This window comes from Setaria italica, chromosome VII (genome assembly GCF_000263155.2).
Source record: "Setaria italica strain Yugu1 chromosome VII, Setaria_italica_v2.0, whole genome shotgun sequence".
Lineage (NCBI taxonomy): Eukaryota > Viridiplantae > Streptophyta > Magnoliopsida > Poales > Poaceae > Setaria > Setaria italica.
The window spans coordinates 32,945,964-32,966,292 of NC_028456.1; the positions used below are offsets into that span (position 1 = coordinate 32,945,964).

General features: G+C 48.3%; 2 protein-coding genes and 2 pseudogenes across 2 annotated transcripts; all 4 read left to right on the forward strand.

Annotated features, from left to right (window-relative positions):
* Window positions 1–31: 31 nt before the first annotated feature.
* Window positions 32–2,424, forward strand: LOC101770784. Its single transcript, XM_004977150.3, has one exon. The coding sequence runs from the start codon at window positions 428–430 to the stop codon at window positions 2,144–2,146; it is 1,719 nt and encodes a 572-aa protein (XP_004977207.1). The 5' UTR covers window positions 32–427; the 3' UTR covers window positions 2,147–2,424.
* A 29-nt stretch (window positions 2,425–2,453) lies between these two features.
* Window positions 2,454–5,961, forward strand: LOC101770371 (annotated as a pseudogene).
* An 8,489-nt stretch (window positions 5,962–14,450) lies between these two features.
* On the forward strand, window positions 14,451–18,668 carry LOC101771166. Its single transcript, XM_004977151.2, has 7 exons — window positions 14,451–14,670; window positions 16,026–16,157; window positions 16,232–16,377; window positions 16,459–16,762; window positions 16,925–17,065; window positions 17,171–17,396; window positions 18,109–18,668. The coding sequence occupies exons 2-7, from the start codon at window positions 16,028–16,030 to the stop codon at window positions 18,272–18,274; spliced, it is 1,113 nt and encodes a 370-aa protein (XP_004977208.1). The 5' UTR covers window positions 14,451–14,670; window positions 16,026–16,027; the 3' UTR covers window positions 18,275–18,668.
* Window positions 18,669–18,825: 157 nt separating this feature from the next.
* LOC101771566 lies at window positions 18,826–20,326 on the forward strand (annotated as a pseudogene).
* Window positions 20,327–20,329: the final 3 nt, after the last annotated feature.

The window sequence follows — 20,329 nt, forward strand, 5'->3', positions numbered from 1 at the left end:
ATTGTTTTTCTCCCGACTACGAAACGAGCTAAAGTAGCCTGATTTAGGGGGTGTTGTGTCAAAAATTGTTTTGCAGTCAAAAACTAGCTGAGCTGGAAGCACCAGCAGGCCTGTGACAGCGTGTGACCAGTTCTCCACCATGGGCCTCCACTAAGCCCACCCATCAGTTTCACCGTCTCGTCGTCTCCCCCAGCAGCACAGCACGGCCTTTTCGTTCACACTCTGCGCCCTCCGGTGTTCCCACACGCCGCCATCGAACACTGCGCCGGCCCATTTCCCCCAACACGGCAACACCACACCCACACTATCGCCGGCGGCGCTCCATTCCCCCCAGATCTTGTCGCCGGCGGTTCCGTTTCTACTCCGATTCCGAGTAGCTGATCCACACAAAGCCGCAAATTGTCGAGCCTAGTCCGAATAGGTTTCGATGTCGATCCCGACGGCGCTATTTAAGCGCCGCTGCGGCCGCGGCCGTGAGCCAGGCGCATCTGCTCGCTACGCGGTTCGTCGCGCAGGTGGAGGTACCTCTCTCATGGTGAGGAGAGGTAGGCCGGGTCGGTTCCTGCCCCAGCGCCGTCCGTTGGCGGCCTGTAGCTCTCTCATGGCAAGGAGATGTGGCAGGAGTGGGGCGGGTCAAATCCTGCTCCGGCGCCGCCGTGAGGACCGGATAAGCGCCCTCCCCGACGACCTCCTTCTCCTCATCCTGCGCCGTCTCGACACCCGCTCGGCGCTTGGCGCCGGCTCGCTCTCCAAGCGCTGGGCGCACCTCCCCCGCGAGCTCGATGCCCTCGATCTGAGGGCCAGCGACATGCTCCCGCCGCGGTACCACCGATGGGTTGACCTCTACAAGGACAACCGCGCCTTTCTGCACTGCTTCCGCGCGATGAATCTGGAGCTGCTGGCTAACATCAGGAGGTACGAGCGCCGTGCCATGCGCGCCTTCATCAGCTCCACGGAGCGCTTCTTGGAAGGGCCTCGCCGGAGGGTCAAGACGCTGAGCCTCGAGTTCTTCATCACCGGCAACGCCGGCCGCATGGACCGGCTCGTCGCGGAGGCCATCGATGCTTGGGGCGTCGAGGACCTTGAGGCCGTGGCTAAGCGAATTTTCGGAAGTCGAGGACCAGGAGTCGACGACTTTCCTATCCATACCTTTCCTAGCCATGGCCTGTGCAAGGAGCCCCGCGCGTCACGCCTGCGGAGCCTTAAGCTCAGTGGCTGCGTGCCTCCACCCCTGCACGAGTACAACGCGCTCAACAGGCTCGTCCTGCAAGGCCTACCGGCACCGACGCCTGTGGCGGCCTATGAGGACATCTTCACCTTGTGCCCCCAGTTGCAGACGCTGCACCTCATCTCCTGCGGCTGCAGCACCCGCAAGGGCATATCCTTGATTGTGACCGTGGACGCCCCCAGATCACAAATCAGAGAGCTCGTGGTGGAGAATTGCACATTCCGAAAGCTATCGCTGAGGGCTCTTCCCTGTCTCGAGAGCCTTGTGTCGCTTCAAAGTTGGGTGATCTTCGAGTCTAGCTCATTTCCTTGCCTCAGCCAACGGAACCTTGCCGTGTGCCTCGGCTTGGAAGAAATAGACTGGCGTTTGGACTTGGAGCTCGACATGTTTCTCGATTGCACCCCGGGCATAAGGAACCTCATTATCCGCTTCACTGGGCCTTACAGATGGATTGTGCCGTCGAGCCCCCCGTCTGAATTCTTGCCAAACCTGAGGCGGCTGCTGGTCGCGGATGTGCCTTCGTCCTGGGATGTCACATGGCCTCGTCTGCTCCTCGAGATGGCACCTTCCCTCGAGATCCTTCACATACACATTGTGCATGCCGTTAGCAAGAAGCCTGGTGAAGAGATACCCTGGACGCCCACAGAGCTTCGGCAGCATCACCTGAAGGAGTTTGTGGTGGTTGGTTTCAAGGGGACGGCGAGGCAGATTTGCCTTGTCAAGTTTGTGGTGGGAGTATGCACGGCGTTGTGCCATCTCGCCATGTTCAAGAATGGGCATGTTCGGTACAGGGGGCATTGGGACTGGGAGATGGTGACGCAGGAACAATCTTGGAGCGACGAGGAGAAGGGCACCACGCTCAAGCAGATTATGGACATGGTTTCTTCAACTTCTCCAGTTCAATTAGTTTTGGGTTAAATAAATGTAATTTTCTATTTTGCAGGCATCCTTTAGTGTTCCAAGCCTCTGTTATATTCGATGTAAGGCCCCTGTAATCTGTCACAAGTTGTATGCCTGTCGGTGGTTGTTTTTTTTGTACGACTGGTAAAGTGTCGCACATCCTCCTGAATTCCTGATGCACATAGATAGTTAGGTTAACTTGTCCGATGCTAACATACTTGTCGTGTAGTTAACAAAACATTGCAATTGTTGGCTCTCCTGTATTTTTACAGGGCACATTTTCTTTTCTGTTACTACCATAACAGATTCTCTTTATACATACAGGACCTGATGCAGCAAATGTTCTCTTTGTATAATTTTGTTGCATAAAGTGATCCAGAGATCTGCATCAATATTGCTTGAAGATACTTGGTTCCTAAAACACATGTTGGTTGGGGCATACTAATGTCAGGCTGATACAACATATATTGAGCTAATTTTGGGAGAGATTGTTAATTGGTATGATGGAATGCAACAGAGAAGAGGGCTTAAGAGCAAGGCAAATTGCTTTATTGAAGCTTGAAAAGAAAGACTTTTGGGGTGCCCAAAGGATTGCACTTAAAGCTCAAAGGCTTTATCCAGAGCTTGAGAACTTGTCCCTGCTGTTAGCTGTCTGCGAAGTCCATTGTGCAGCAGAGGCAGAGATCAATGGAGACTTGGACTGGTATGGTATTCTTCAAGTGGATGCATCAGCAGATGACATGGTCATACTGCAAACTTTCCTTTTGGCTTCATCCTGATAAAAATATTCTTCCTGGTGCGGAAGCTGCTTTCAAGTTGGTTTCTATGGCTCATAAAATATTGCTTGCTTGATCCTATGATGAGATTTCTGTATGAGATCAAAACACAGTTTGTTATCAGAGAAGTGGCAAAGAAGGCTACACAACTATCAGATGATACTTATGCAGACAAAGGTGATACAATAGGACATAGGGTCCCATCTGATTTTATATTGGTGTTCAGGACCATATGTCCACACTGTCAAAAGCAATTTCTTTTCTACCGACGGAACTTTTTGGTCCGCTGTGATGGCTGTGACAAAACCTTTTTCACGTTCAAGCTGCATGAGGAGACTGTGCCCTTGAGATTCCTACCAGCTGCACCTTATAATGCTCAAGTTTCATCCGAGCTGTTTTCATGTCGCCCCATTCAATGGCTTGAATACACAAAGCTTCGAACTACAGGGAGGGACATGCATTCCAGACCACCAATGAATGCCACACAAAGTGATGAACTTGTAAAATGGAATGGTGGGCCATGTGATGATAGACAAGGAAACTGCTTAGAGACAAAAGGCGAGGCAGTTCAGTTTTCAGCAGTGAACCCAATTAACTCTCCTGCACCTGCTGTAGGTAAGGAAACAACTGAAAGCCTGCCACAGGAACCAAACTTTGTTGCCACTCAGAATATGAGAGAAGATGCACCTGCAGTGTCAAATGCCACAGGATCGTCCAATCTTCAGTGGTTTGCCAAGAGAAAGCAAGATGATGGCACTAACAGTAGCCACAACATGGACTGCTGTAACAATAAGAGGCAGAGGAACTTTGATTCAGTCTCCAATGCCAAGTTGAGTGATCATAAAGTGTATAGTGAGAATGCTGCTGGTGTTAACAATCAATCTTCTGCTCATCACCCCAGCAAAGTTTGCAACCCAGAGGAAGGAGACACGACACATGAAGAAAATCAGCAAATTTACAGGAAAGATACTTCTGATATTTCTACCCAGAGGTCAGCTGGGAATTCTATGATTTCCTTCAGTTGTCCTGATATCTTTGATTTCGAGAACTTCAGGGATGCCAAAAGGTTTGCAGTTGGTCAGATTTGGGCTCTTTATGATAAACGTGATGTCATGCCAAGATTTTATGCTCAGATAAAGCATTTTGATGCTTCCAACTTCAAAATACATTTGACTTGGCTGGAACATGTTGCAATGGATGAACAAGAGAAGAAATGGACTGATAAAAAACTGCCTGTTGCTTGTGGAAACTTCCGCTTACAGGAAACAATAGATACATCACAAGACAGGTTCATGTTTTCTCACATTGTTGCATGGACAAAAGGTAAGAAAGGAAACTTGTACAGCATATATCCTAATGGGGGTGAGGTGTGGGCTCTTTACAAGGGATGGGGCATGCAATGGAGCTCAGATGCAGGTAACCATGGATCCTTTGAGTATGAGGTTGTGGAAGTCTTGTCAACTTTGTCAGCTAATGATGATGCCACTGTTATCCCATTGGTCAGGATTAAGGGTTTTGTCAGTTTATTCGCGCAAGCTAAGGGCAAATCCTCATTTGTTATACCATCAAGTGAGCTACTTCGATTTTAGCACAGCATTCCTTTTTATAGAACGAATGGAACTGAAAAGGTTGGTGTCCCAGAAGGTTTTATGGAACTTGACACTGCATGTCTCCCAGCTGACCTGGATGCAGCATTTTCTTCTGTCGCTCTTGTCTCTTACATGTTTCTCGGCAGTATGATAAGCGACATTGATTTGACTGCTGACACTACAGATAGTGAAATGGATTCTGGAGATGAGCCGATTGCTTGAAAGGAGAATCCCTCGGAACCAAATGTTTACTACCCAATGTCTACAGATGACACTAATGATATTTCTTCTGAACAAAATACATTGTTGCAGAAAAATGCCCATGTTGCCAATGAATTTGGAGAGTCCGTTCAACAAAACTGCTTGTCCTCCAATCATTATCCATATCCTGACTCTGATTTCCATGATTTCGAGGAAGGCCGCTCGTGCAAGAAGTTTAAACACGGACAAATATGGGCTATATACAGCAATGTTGATAAATTCCCCAATTTCTATGCCTGGATAAGAAAAGTCGACCCAGAACCTTTCAGGGTGCATTTGACCTGGCTTGAGGCTTGCCCTCAATCAGAGCAGGAGAAACGGTGGTTAGAGCAGGACAAACCTATCAGCTGTGGTACATTTGAAGTTCGGAAGTGGAGAACCAAGTATGATACAACTGGTTTTTTCTCCCATTTGGTAGATGCTAGACAAACTGGCATTAAGTGGCAATTTGAGGTTCTTCCACAAGTTGGTCAGATCTGGGCCATCTACATAAACTGGGCACCTGACTGGGTTCCATCCAGCAACGATACTTGTGAATTTGCTGTCGGTGAGATCATTGAGTGCACTGAAGCTGGTACAAAGCTTACTATCCTCACTCAAGTTGGTGGCTTCAGATGTGTCTTTAAACCCAACGATAGAAAGGAAGTCCTGGAGATTCCTGCTAGAGAGAACTTGAGGTTCTCCCACCGCATACCTTGAACTTCAGATGTGTCGGTACAAAGCTTACTATCCTCACTCAAGTTTGCTGGTTGTTTTTTTTGGGTTAAATAAATGCATTCTTGAGGAGGATGTGCAGCGAAGAACATGTCAAGATCATTGAAAACCTAACAGAACTTCTATTTGAACAGCAACAGGAACGTCTATGTGTAAACCGATAGGGAGCCTATGCGTATGAGATTTTATAATTATGGCAGAGCTCCTCTGATTTAACACCTAAGCTATGCTCATTTAACAAATTGAGCTTTTGCCCAAGGACCATTTAGATTAGAACTCGACTTTGAAGAAGGTTGAAATTTCTCAACAACAGCCCACTTCTGAAGATCAGATACAACATATCCAAAGCAATTGTTTCCAGGCAATTTTGCCTTCGGTGAATGCTTCGTTGTCGGATATTGCCCTTTCAATCAAATGTGCTGATGCCTGTCATAAACAAAAGATAAACCAGTTTGAGATTTAAAGGTCAATTAAACATGCAAATATTTTTAAATTTTTTACATCAAGTACTATGCATATTTCTTCTAAATAGGTCAAGTAAAGCATGCAAAATTGTTCTGAAATTTCAGCAAGGGAGGGACTTTTGAAAGCACACAACCTCTGAATTTCTACAGTCTGCAACGAAAAGCAAAAGATGAAACTGATAGTAGCCCTAAAATTGAACCTATCGCTGAACATTAGCTCCAAAAGGAGGAAAGAATATTACTTTGACTATGGCAACATGGAACATATATTCTACTTAAAATCTTAAAAGCAATTAGCAACGATCTTTTCTTTACCAACAGAAACATATAATGAATTAGCATTCATGAGCAGAATAGGCACAAAATAGGACGTAGGTACACTGAAATTACCTTGCAAGCCAAACATATCCGTATCCTAAAACTGATAGTAGCTACATGTCAAAATTAGTACCTAAGAATAAAATTCGGCATGAGCAAAATTATCTAGCAACAGGACTTCTCTAAATGCCATTGTGATAAACACGAGTTAACATTACCTTGCTCTAGAGGCAGAGCTTGACCATGAGTGCGCGCTAGTTAACTCTGGCATTTTTGTCAAACATCTTGAGGAATCAAGCAAATGGAGCAACAAAAGCTACCTGCACCAGATGAGTATGGAGCAAGCAAATCGAAGCAACTGGAGCTCCTGTGCTAGATGGGTGTGAAGCTAAATCTCCATCATCCACTCCGAACCCAAGAACCCAATCAGACCCTACTCTATTCGTGGAGGTAAATCAACATCCAGGAAGCAAGCAAATCGAAGCACTGTTCTCATGGATCCCAGAACAAAAATAAAAACAAATCAGCCTCCTCCCCGTGGATGGACCTTCGCGATGCCCTTCTGCAGTTTGGTGTTGCGGTCCACCACACGCAACCGCGTCAGCCTCCTCCCAGTGGATGGATGGGAGCAACTGAGGTGGGCGCCGCCGGACGGGGAAACTGAGGTGGGCCACCGCCAGCGTCGCGTCCTTCTCCATGCCCATGGGAAGTGAGGTGCCTTCAGGCCATGAGAGAGAGGCTGGGAAGCATGAGGGAATTGACGAATTGGGGAAGGAATTTGGGGTTTTGTTCATGGACTCGGGTGGGATGGGTGGGGAACTCATTGAGCTTACATTCCAGTAGGCCTTCCGGGATACGATGGCCCCTGAAGGCGGTCTTGAACTCATTCTAGCCGACGACGTGATCGGCCGGCAGCATAGCGTGATAGTGGTCCCACCAAAGATGGACGGAACCAAGCAGTTGCTGTACTGCGAACTGGGCCTTATTCTGGTCGGGGCACGGGGCGAGGAGGAGCTCAAACTTGGATTCAATCGTATGAATCCACGCATCAGCATCCAGCGGATCCTCCGACTTGTGGAAGATCGGAGGCTGCGTGCCCAAGAAATCCTCATATCGAGCGACCGGGGGGTGCGGGGGACCTCGTCCTCCCTGCGGCGGCGGCTGCTGCTGCTGTTGCCCCTGGATCAAGTGTCGCAGGAGTTCAGTTTGGGCAGCCAGGACATCCGCGAGCGACGGCGGAAGGGGCGGTGGTGGTGGGGGTGCCTGGTTATCCCCACTACCACTCGGGGCTGATCCGGAGCAGGTAAGGCGCACCATCTGCAAGAGTGTACCTTTCCGTTAGCCACATAATTCGAAACTTGCTCAATCATAAGGAAAAAACATTATGTGCAAAACCACAAGCATCCATCTTGCTAATAGTGAGAAAGATAGCAGTATCATCCTAGTATCGTCCTTTATAGAGTAGGTGCATATCTTTTCTCGGTTATGCACATCATCTCTTCTCTTCCAATTTAGTTAGCACTCATATTGCTCTTGGCATTTTCCACTTTATTCTTACTAACCGACAGTGAGAGTAGCGTGATCGATTTGCAAGAAGAGCGCGTTGCTAAGCGGCTGTTTTTCAGCAAACTGGTCAGCGGAAAACTGGTTCTAACCTGAGTTTGACAGATTTGAAAGAGCTGATATTTCACGAGCGGCTACAGCACAAGTTTTCACACAACTTTGATATTCAAAGTGCGTCCCAAAAGTAGGCAGAAGTGGAAGCAAAAGCGAGGTGAAAACAGGAACTGAATCTGCCAAGATAACCGCTACCAAGATCATGTCATGTCAAGTTTCTTAACACAGGAAGAGTACTCAACTCAAGGCTAACCTATTACATCACCATCCAAAAATATAGGTTGCCGAGGAGTACAACAAAAGACCAACTTACTACAACCACAATCTAAAAGTCATCTAGGTTGCCCACGGAGGAAACACTGTGCGTCGGAGAAGTGGCGTCACCAACTCGGGGTAGAGATTGAACCACCTCAAAGTCCATGCTCGAGACTCCCTCTACTTCCTCGGGGTCTTCCTCCTCTTCTTCCTCCTCCATAGGGTCATTCTCCCACTACTGCTCCTGGGCATGGATGGCATTGATCTCGACGTGTTGCTCATCCAAATGCGCATTAGCAATAGCGAGCTCCATCTCAACCTCTAGCTTTTCCTCTATGAGCAGCACCATGTCGTGCTCCATGTCGGTCACCTCCTCCTCTAGCTCGGTAATCCGGGTCTCCATGTCGGAAATCCGTATACCCATCTGGATGAGCTGATACGACTATTCCACCAAATCTCTCTTGGTGGTATTGAGATGTTCCTGGGTGTCTACAGCTATCCGAGCCAAGACATCCATAGCTCTCCCCTGGAGCTCAACCAGTCGGTACAACGTAGTCATGCACCGCGTCGCGGTGGAAATGGTGACCAGCGGGTGTGAGGTTGCCAACACCTCCATGTTGTTCACCCGGTCAAGCCAAGCTATGTCCAGCCTGTCCCTGGCGGGGAACAAGCCAATCGGATCCAAAAGGACCTCGAAGGGGTGTAGCCGGCAAAACTGGGTGAGAGCCTGCAAGGTAGCGGACTCCCAAGTATCCTCGAGGGTATGCCCATAGGTCGAAACCTCAAGCTGGGGCCACTCTGGCTATGCTGGGGGTGGAGGTATGACCACACGCACGCTGCACCGTTGCACTTCGTGCTCCTGGTACTCGTGTCCCGCATAAAGAGGCGGCGACTGGTACCCAAACCACCTCAAGGTGTACCACAAGATAGCGGGAAAACCCTCAAAGTGCAAGTACGTAGAGTGGGAGGTACCATCCGTGCCACAAATCATGTGCCCAGGAGCAGCCATCTAGAACCAAGATCGATAAATGAAACGTGAGATTAAAACTCGGGATGAAAAACAAATTTCGGTAGGCTAGAGAAAAGCTTATAACTCAACAAGTACTCATCCAAAAATTCCCAATTTTTACCAATATTCCCTTATGATAATTGGCAACAAGTTTGGTATTCGGAAGTGGAGTGAAAACAGATCCTAATAGGGTGATACACTCAGATCCTTGACAGGTGCACATGCTGAAAAGGCAGCTAGAAAATCCTTAACGCGAAGAAGAGCTTAAACACAAGGGCAAGGTTGATTTAAGGGTTCGGGTTCACGGATTTTAGTTCATGATGCATGCACGACCTACCTCATCCTCTCAACCAAAATAATTGCAAAATTTTTTTGAACTTACGTGGTTAGTGCCGGTGGCAAGGCAACAATTACGTCACTCCCTATAGTAGCTAGTCGGGTTTCTAATATAGTTTTCCTACGCGAACGTAGTTAGTGTACCTGCAGAAAAACACAACCACATGAACCTTTCACGCCAGCACTCATGAAAACGTCCCCATTCATTACCGTTCGCTATAGAAACGACACCCATGCGTTTATCGCTGCATGGACAGCGCAACAACCGTGGAAATAGACCCCTTTGAATAGGACCATATAACCCTTCGCATACTCGTGATGCGGAATCATGCGCACGTATCATAAACGTGGGCGAACAACCATGATGATAGGCTCGTTGGAATCGAACCATACCACCCTTCCACATGAATCATCATATGGAACCTTGCGCATGTATAATAAACGTGGGCGAAAACAACCGCGATGATAGATTCTTTTGAATAGAACTCCCTATCAACTCTCGCATACTCGTGATGCGGAACTCAGCGCACGTATGATACACGTGGGCGCAGTGCTGGAAGTGAGTAAAAAAACCAATAGCTAATAGCCACCTTAAACCACCCAAAATTCCCCTAGGGCCTCTCGCACTAAGTTCATCCTTAACGATCGTACGGGAATTTTCAAATACAATTCTTACAAGTTTTATTTAGAAAAAGGTTTTTAAGACCTATTGTCTTCTCTGTCGTGCTAACCTGCTCTTGTACCAGTTGTGGCGGAACCGCCCTACTTAACTTAGCTAAAGCATAATTAAGTCGCCTAACACGCGATCATGTGCTTTAATCAAGTTAACTCGGCAGTCCGTCGGATTTCATCCGATAAACCACTCCACAAGATCAAGAAAGCATAGCTCACATGAAGGTGAGTGGTTCCATAGAATACAATAGATCATCCAAAGTAAACAAGTACATTAATTTATTACAACATCGGATTCGAAATTCAACATAGTTTGCAGAGTTCTTAGGCAGGGAAAATAAACAAACGGAAGCTAGCACCGAGGTCAGACGTCACGACGAGGCCGATCATGACATCAATGAGTCCCGTCCTCGCCGTCCGAGGAGGGATCCCACTCGACCGTCCATCTAGGAGGAAGCTGGGGAGGCCAAGTGCCACTAGAAGCAAACTCGGGGGCGTCAACATCACCTGAAAAGATGTGCCACAACAAGGTTGAGCGACTACGCTCAACAAGACTTAACCGACCGGTGCTCCTAATCCACCAACACTAGACATGCAAGCTCTTTGGCTCTAAGGTTTATTTTGCCAAAAGCGACTAGTGTAAGTCCTTACTTTCAATATTTTAGCCACAAGTTCTACGTTCAATTATCAATCTAAGTTAGCAACTATACTAAACAAGCATAGTTTTCCAAGCAATTAATGCAAATAACCATATTAGATCATCATCATCTTTCATTCCTACTCAATGTAGCATAGCGATCAAGTAGTCCCAAACTGTGAGAGGCAGACGAATCGATTCAAATTTCTTAACCATGCATGGCGAACCTAATCTCACGACATCTGCGCACCATGAAGGGTCGCTTCCTTTGTCGGCCGTTCCCATCAATCCCCAGACCCGTGTCGGGCCCATTTCCCTTGGTACAAGGCTCCACAGACCCGGCCTCTGCCGTTCTATGACCGCACTTATCACCACATGCGGCCGCAAGGGAACTTCATTCCAGAAACAGTGGATCGAACCGCTCACGTCCTGGTTCAATCAGGTACTAGGCTTCCCCATCCCATACAAGGTATGAGATTAGTACTTTCAAATACTTGATTACAAACACCATCACTTTTCGACCTTAAACCAATTTCATGTAGACAGACGGGGCAATCCACCGACCACCAAAATAGTTCACAGAGCCCTGCCCCGTCCACGTCCTTATAGTTGTTGCAAAAAGAAAGCAAGCAACTCTTATAACTCGCGAGTGACAGTAAATCACTCGACTTTTACCGAGTCCTGTTTAAGCATCGCAACTACTCGACCTATCATACTAGTGTTCAGATCAAAGGGAAACTAAGTCATGCATCTACGGTTTCAATTAAGTCCTGGAACGTAAATGCACACACATAACAACAGAAGGCATGCACAAGTTTAGAAAAATTGGGTTATGCTCCGGGGCTTGCCTTCAAGCGGGGTGGTAGCGAACTGGTCCTCGGCGTGCACAGGCTCGACTCCTGCAGGCAGCGACTCAGCTACGACTCCTTCTTCTAGCACCGGGTGAAGCTCGTAGGTGCCGTCAGTGATGTTCAACTCTACACGAGATGCAAGGCAAGGGTGAGACACTTAGACGGTGATTTCAACAGTATATGCAAGGATTTAAACCCAAAACTGTAGCAAAACTACAGGAAACGGTGCGAAACCCACTTTATTGGATTCTACTCAGAACGAGGATTCCCACCAAAGTGATTTCATATTTTTCTAATTTTTCCTCGATTTAAGATGTAATTTCCAAGTTTCTGTCGATTTCATTCGAGTTAAAAGAGTCGGATCGGGGACAACAGGGAGGGAAGGGCACTGCAGGCGAGGGCGCTGCAGGCGAGGTGACAGGGCAAGCGGTGTGACGCGAGCATGCGCGGGACTAGCGGCTCTGCCGGGGCACGCTACTGGCGAGGCCGGGGAAGGAGCTGTCACTGCCTGTGCGGCGGTTGGCGGAGATGGCAGCATCACGGGGCACGCGCGTGGGCAGCGCGACCGGGGTGTGACGGAAGGGCCGGAAGGCGTTGGGGTGCGCGGTCGGGGATCCGGGTGGGGCGGATGCGCGCGGGCGGCGAGGCGGTACCGGCGCGGCAGCGGTAGGTCTTCGGTCGCAGAGTGGCCGGGGCGATGGCAGAGCTGTGGGCAGTGCGCCTGGCGCGGTCGGCGAGGCCTCCGGCGAGACGAGACGGGACAGTGCGGAGGACCGCAGGTCGTCGTCGCGCGTGATTGGGGATCGAGGCGCGTCGACCCATCTTGTCATGGCCGGTGACTGGGCGAGGTGGTGCTCACCAGGGAGGTGACGCCACGCGGCGGCGACACTCTGGAGCACGGCGCACGCGCGCTCTGGCGCTGTCTGGCCGACGGATCCACGAGATCCTTTGCTGTGCCCATCTTCAAGCCTCTTGATCTCCCGATTTTCAAACTGCGCCACGTTGACTCCCTTTACAAGAGTTGTAGTACATAGACCAAGGTCCAACTTTTGTAATTTGACCGAGTTCAAAAACGTGGTGGATTAGGAGATTCAAAGCTCCAAAGTTTGGAGGAATGCCGGTTTCCGAGACTTAGAGAAAAACGACGACTTGGCTGGTTTTCAGGGTCGGGGCTGATTTGAGCTGCAGATTTGGGAAGCTTCAGAGGTGAATTGGACCAAGGTCCAATTAGCAAAGTTGTTGTAGGAACTTAGTTCTCCAACTTTTACAAAAGGATTTCTGATGTTCTGCTCATCCTCCAAAAGATAAACCCGCCCTAAGGCGCCAGGTCGGGATGATTTTCAGACTTAGCCGGAATTGCTAAAGGAGGCTGAGTTGACCAAACTAAGGGACTTTGACCTGGATTTTGGATAAAACAACACAGATTGATATACCGGGTTTTTGATGGGCTTCTTGTGAGGGGAAAAAGGTACTTCCACTTGCCTGAAAGTTGCCAAAGCTCTTCTTTAAGCACAAAGGACTTGTTCTTACGATTAAAACACCGTTTAAGCACCCAGGTTGTTACATTGTCGCGTCGAATCGATCTGCTGGGCTGGACGTCGTGGCAGAGCCACATAGGACTAGGGTCCGGAGGGATGGATCACGCTCACGGAGTCACGGGAGGAATCGTCAAGTTGTGGCCTTGTGGGCTCCTGCCTCCTGGGTTGTGGGTTGGTTTCCACGTCGGGCAGAAAAGGAAGCACTGAACCAGGCAGCAGGCACGACGATTCAGGAACCAGGCGGGCTGCACACGACGGATGTACTCCGTACCAGGTAATTAAGATGCTGGGGCCAGGGTATGCCCGGGACCACCCGGCATACCCTGTAGCTCCGCGAGTGATGGTGGCGGCGCCAACTAAAACTACTGCTATCCTAGAGATATCTTAGGGTTTTATCCTCTTCGATAATGACTCACTGACTGACCGAGTCTTAGCTATTACATAGCGACCAGATCGATAGTAAAGAGTAAATGAGCTTTTAACAGCTCAAGACACCAGATAAACTACTGTTACCCGTCCGAAACTACTGTTACCCGTCATCAGACAGAGACACGCGACATGGGCCGTTGGATGTGTGATCGACGGTCTAAGTGAAGTCAACGAAGCGTTCAAATGGGCCGCCGGCTTCAGTCTGTACCCCGAATGGCAATCTCAATGGCGATAGAGTCTGAATGGCTTCAGTATCCTGACAGGGGCTTCGTGCAGGCGGCAGGTACTCACCGTCTCATCGGACTCCGACGCGGGGCTGTCCTGATCCGACGGCGGCGGACTCGTTCTGGACAACGGGCGGGCGCGGCGGGCGGACGGCGGCGGTCTTTTGCTGGGTCGCTGGTTCTAGTCACCTTGCGACGCGGACGGAGGGGAAAAGACGGATGCTGGGAACAGGAAGGAAAGCGCAAGCGTGATTGGTGGATTGAGGCGCGTCCAACTCGCAGGCGGGTACCGTGGACGGGTAGGCGGACAGTGCGGTGAAAAAAGTTGAGCGTTCTTGGCACAAACATTTTCTATCCTTTTCCTCAAATACATGACAGGTGGGTTCGGCGTGAGGGGTACGGTGGCTCCAGTTTGGGTGATAAATATGCATCCATTTTTCAGCCAAAACTGCGTTTTTGATAGAAACTGTGAAAAAGGAAACAATGGGAGTTATTATCTCTTTTGTCCCTCAGGCCGACGAAATCCCATCTGGCCCGGTCCGTCGCAAAGCGCGGCCCAGTAAGGCCCAGCACTTCCTTCCTTTCTTCTTCTCCGTCGCTGCCAGGTGGGCCCGGCGAGAGGGCACCGCACGCCCCCGCAGCATCTTCTTGGCGGACAAGGCAGCCGACCAGGCCGGCACGGACGGTTCGGTTGCCCGTACCAGGTCGAACCCAAATCGGACCCTGCTCCCAGTCCCCGCCGCGCCGCGCCGCGCCCCTTCATCATCTTCTCCGGCGTCGGCGACCGCGGCCGCCGCAGCCGAGCCTTCCTCTTCTTCTCCGACGCCAGCGAGCGCCGCCGTCGCGGATCCGGTGAGTACTCTTGGGCCCAGCACCCCTCCTCTCCATCTTACCTTCCTTCTCCGCTTGTGAGCCCCCGAGTCCCCATGTCCCTGTAGCATGCTGTGCTCCGTGTTAGTACCGCGGATGAGCTCATCGTCGCGTTGGCGCGTGGCTGGTCGCGAGGAATTTGAGTCGAGCTTCATTTATGCTGTGCTGTAGTATTCGAATCATCTCAACTAACGAAAAATCGTGTATGATTAGTTCTCTGAGAGCAGGCCAACTTTGTGAGTAGTTCTCAATTTCTTACACGATTTTCACACAATTCGAATTAGAGGAGTAAGGCATTGCCTGTGTATTTCGGTGGCATCAGAATTTTGATTGCTACCAGGCTTGTTCTGGAATTTGCGAGTAGTTCTCAATTTCTTACATGATCGTCACACAATTCAAATTAGAGGAGTAAGGCACTGCCTGTGTATTTTGGTGGCATCAGGATTTTGATTGCTATCAGGCTTGTTCTGGAATTGGGCATGTGTCAGGACTTGATCTGATTCAGTCTGTGTCTAACAGTGATTCAATCCTAACTCTGAAGAAGGTGTATTGTGCTATTGGTGGGTTACATTCCAGCGGGAGAGCTGGATTCAATGTACGCCGTTTATCCTAATTCATTCAGTGTAGAGTTTTACCATGTACCGTGACTTTTTTTTTTGTAAAACGGCGAATGTGAACATCGCTTAACTCTCCTCTACTTCATTAATCCTAGCAGCCAATGGTGGCCACGGTGGAGAGTTGTTTAAATCAGTGCCATGACTGGCTTCCAGAAATTCGATTCGGGCCATGCCGAATTTGGCATAACTTATTGGTTCCCATGAAATAAACTAAGGGGTAAAATGATGCATCAGACCGTTTGTTAAAATATATCCATCTGTAGTATTGCTAATATATCCATCTGTAGTATTGCTTTCATGGAGTGTCCTTTTTTAATGAGTTTCTTTCCAGATGCTCCCTCTTTTGTATGCCTCTTCAGAATGAAATATGCCTGTGATAGTTCTAACTTTTTGGTTGGCATGTGTGGGATTCATTTGAATGTCAGCTCTGTCAAATTGGCAGACCTAGCCTAGATCCTTTTGAGCAATCTGATGTTTGTTTCCCTGCATTTAGAATATGGTATTAAGTCCAAATGGTTATGGTAGGCTGGAGTGAAGCTTGTTTAACTCCCTGAAAATAGCACGGTTGAAATTTTGAAATTCTTTTTTTAAGCGTGGATGAATTCTGAAACTGAAATCATGAAATAAGCATATGGAAACATATATTTATTCACCATTTAGGGTGTTTGGTTTGGTTATATCTCATTTTATATCACAGATTTTAACTGTTCATTACTGCAGAGATGACGCTTACTGGATTGAGTGGCTTGGAAAGGTCCTCAGCCAGAGGATCCACATCTGTTGAGGATGAGGACGATGAGGTTAGAGAGGTAGTTCCGCCAGATCAGAATGAATCACATGAAATGAAAAAAGGTTCTTTCAATTGAAGCTCATTGAAAAGTTCTTTCAATGCATTTGGTTCTCCTCTAATATCTTCTAAATTGCAGCTTTGGATAAGCTTCGTTCCCTCTGTGGTGTTCTCGGGATTAGTTACAGTGCTAAGATATCTGAGTTCGGGACTGTAGTTGAGAGAAGTAGGTTGAATGATGCTATGGACTTCCTAATTACCACGAGGGATCACAATTTCGATGAGGTAATACGTCATCCCATGTATTAAGATTGGTATTATTTTATTTTTTGTTGTTACTTAGATTAGATGTAATCATTTGCGCAGCTTAGAAAAATTTCTAAAGAGATGATCGCAGAGTGGCGACTGTCTAGGCCACCTTTCAAGAGGATGTCTCAGTTTTCTTGGATCTTGTACATAAGAGATGCTGATAGTGCTGATGAGTTGAGTGGTAAGGATCTGCTGTCAACAGATTCAGTACATAAAGCAAGAAAGGAAGTAATAGCACTGAAGAAGGAAAGGGATGAGATGGTTGAGCGGAGATATACTGCAAAAAGGCAAAAGTTGCGTAACCTGCTTAAGTACTCACACCTCGTTAACAATGATGTCCACTTCAGCCCCAGAGAGCCAGGTAAATGCGTGTTCATTATCTCCTACGTCGTTCCAGCAAAAAAAAAATGTGTGCTCATTATGTACCTTTTTTGGGGCTACACTCCTGGTTGCTGCTTTCTTGTGGCGTGTCTGTAGATGTATGTTCAATGTTGTAAACTCTCCTTTCTCTCTTTTTTTTCAGTGGAAAAGATGCAGTTGAAGTCAGAAATTCAAAATATCAAACAAGCTATCAACAAAGCTAAATCACTTGCGTCAGAGAGAACACATCTAGTGCTTAGAGTTGAATTGGTTCGGAAGGCGAAGTCACTGGAGGACTTGGAAGGTAGTATCAGTTAGTTTAAGTTTTGATGTTTTGTTTCTCAACTTGTTAGCAGTGGATCGTATCAGTTAATATCAGTTTTGATGTTTTGTTTTGACTTTTGACCAGTTCTGATTTCCAATGCGAAATCTGCGGCCCGTGTGCTGCAAATGGGTGATGAAGCAGTTCCATATGATGGAAAATGTGTTGATAGTGTTTTGAGCACGTATCGAGAACGGTTCATCAGTGCTGCTATTAAGAAGGACACGAAAAAAGCTAGGTCAAAAGTCGTACCAACCAACAAAGCAAAAAACCTACCACATGGAAGAACACGGAAAGGGACATTATACTTGAGGTAATGAGACATAATTTCTTTCAGCTGTTTCCTTCTTCCAGCACCTTCCAGTCCTCTATATATTAGCAGTTTAGCATTGTGTTCAGATTCTTGCAAGGTACAGATCATTGCACACACAAAAGGAAACAAGTAGGTTGAGTAGTTTTGAAGAATAGGTTTGACAGTAGTATTTTGGAATAGGTCAAGTTGGCTTGTTAGGAATAGGTTAAGTATATGAGTTACGCTTGCTATATGCAATTTAATCCAGAAAGGATTATAAGAGGAAACTAATCACACAGCATGCTTATCCAAATGAGCTATGATATGGCATGGCAAAGAGGTTAAATTGAAAACATCATTTGCGGAGTTAACTGTAAAATGGATCATGGTTTCCAAAGTAAAGCAAGCATAAATGGATGTATGACACATTTTTCTCAGCTTGATCTGGCATATGTACAGATGATGTAAATAGGATAAAGAATCAGTCCTTAGCACAAATCACATATAGAAATAAACCGAATGCCAAGTTTTGTTAATGTTCCTGTTCAAGGCCTTCCAGGCCATTCTTAGTAGTTGTTTCAAAATTCGTGTAGTCCAAACTTTCTGGTCAGTTCAGTAAAAAGTTGTGTCTAGCTAGTGGCTTGTGTTGGAATTTTGGAAGCATGTGAGAATTTTTGAAGTACAACAGAATCTTACTTTCTTTTTATCCCTTTGTGGTGCTGTATGTTGTCAGGGAGGAAGCTACTGATGAAGAAACCTCTGAAGAATCAAGAGAGGAAGCTGCTGATGAAGAAACAGCTGAAGAATCAAGAGAGGAAGCTGCTGCTGAAGAAACTAGGGAGGAACCAGCTGATGAAAGTGCAAGGGCTGAACCAGCTGGTGAAAATGCAAGGGATTAAATGCCCCTGGGACTGTTGTCTAGATGAGTGCCCGCATTGTCAAGCTGCTAAGGAAGATGCAAGGTACTAAATGCCCCTGCTGGAACTTTGTGTAGATGACGCCCATCCTGTCTCTTTCTCCCACGCAAGGATTACTTATGCTGAACTAGTAGATACCTCTCGATACATCTCATGTCGATGGCCAAGGTGGTTATACGAATTGCTTTCTGTGAGGGGCGGAGCTAGGTTGTAGGTGCTAGGTGCGGCCGCAACTAGCAAAAATCCGCAGTCCCTTATTACATCTAAATTTTCACCATGTTAAATTGAATGTTTAGGGATGCTATGAAGGTGCCGCACCCCCATTTATTCTTCTCTAAATCTAGTCTGAATGCACGGTTGACACTGCGGTTCTGTAGTTTCATTGCACCTTTATTTCGCACAGATCATGGCTCGATGTTTTTTGGTCGTAATCCGATCACGTCGCGACAGGATCCTGTTAAATTTGTTTGTTTCATCTTCTATGAGCTCTGTAATCCGTTTCCATGGTATCCGAGAGAACGTGCTCGCGAGGACGACGAAACGAGCTGATCCCAGCTTCATGCCTTCGCCGATGTAACACCCCATGTGTTAATTATAGGGTCAAAGCATTTCATTAAGCATAATGAGTATCATAGCATTGCATCAATTTCAAATGCTGTTAAGAAAATGGGGTTTTCAAATTTTCGTTGGGTTGTTCTCTAACGGGTGTCAGTGGCTCTGTTGGTTTTCCAACTTGCGGGCCTGCACGTCATCCTCCTTTCTTTTCTCTGCCCCTTTCCTCGGATCCTTCTGTTTCGGACCGCCGGTGACAAGTCTAGTATCTTGCTTGCTGGCATGGGCTATCCGCCATTGTAGTGTAAGCAAAGCAAGATCCCATTGATCACCTCCATAAAAACCCTCCAGGAGTTCTTGATCTCGTCTCCCTACTCCCAATATCTCGTAGCCTGCCGGCAGGGAAGCCATCCTTTGCAAGCTGCGGCGGTGCCATGGCGTCGGACCGTGGAGAGGTTGACACCTCCCGCGCGTTCCGGTCTGTCAAGGAGGCGGTCGCCGTGTTCGGGGAGCGCATCCTCGTCAGGGAGGCACAGTTGAGGCCAAATGGTATTACCCATGGCAACCATCGGGCTGGCAGGGAGGTGAACCTCAAGGCGAACGTCGTCGCCGTTGCCGCCTCGGATGCGAAGCTTGAGCGGACTGATGGCGTCAGGGATTCTGTTGGTCTTCAGCCCAGGGAAAGCTACTCCAAGCCAAGTGTCAGCTTCAATGCCAAGCAAGAAGGGAGTAGCAGCAACACGAAGACTGCTTCAAACGAACTACCGGTGCCGGTGCCAAGGCCCGTTTCAGAAGACGTGCCAATGTACTTGGTGCCTTCCTCGCCGCCGTTCTTCGCATCATCGCCGTCGCTGGCGAACGACGACGACGATGAGCAAGCAGAGCGCAAGGAGACCGACCTCATGGTCATGAGCACCATCAAGAAGCTGGAGGAAGAGGCGGCGAGGACGAGGCAGGAGGTGTCGCAGCTCAAGTGGAGGCTGGCCGAGATGGAGCTGTCCATGGCGACGCTGAACGCCAAGCTCCACCGCGCACTCTCCAAGGTGGCGCACATGGAGGCCGACAACGCGGCGGCGGCGCGCCAGCATCGAGAGGGGCCGCAGCGGCGACGTGGCGCTCGCGGTGTGGGCCGAGCGCCGCGCTCCCAGCAGGCCGCAGTTGGGCCACCTGCTGAGGCTCGGCGGGGCCGACAGGGAGGCGGCGGTGATGAGCGGCGGCGGCGGCGGCGGTCGGACAGTGGCGGTGCCGTCGAGAAGGAAGGTGCAGAAGCAGAAGCCGATCGTGCCCCTGGTTGTTCCGCTCATCAATGGCGTGCTGTTCTCCAAGAAGAGGAGGATGAAGGACAAGGAGAGCGTGTACATGAAGGAGCTTTACAGCTTGCTTAGGCTGAGTTGATCACTGCCCACCATGCTAAATCTGTGGCTAAACAATGCACATGAAGTTGTATTTACCAACTAATTCTAAAATTGTCTTCTTAGTTTCTGT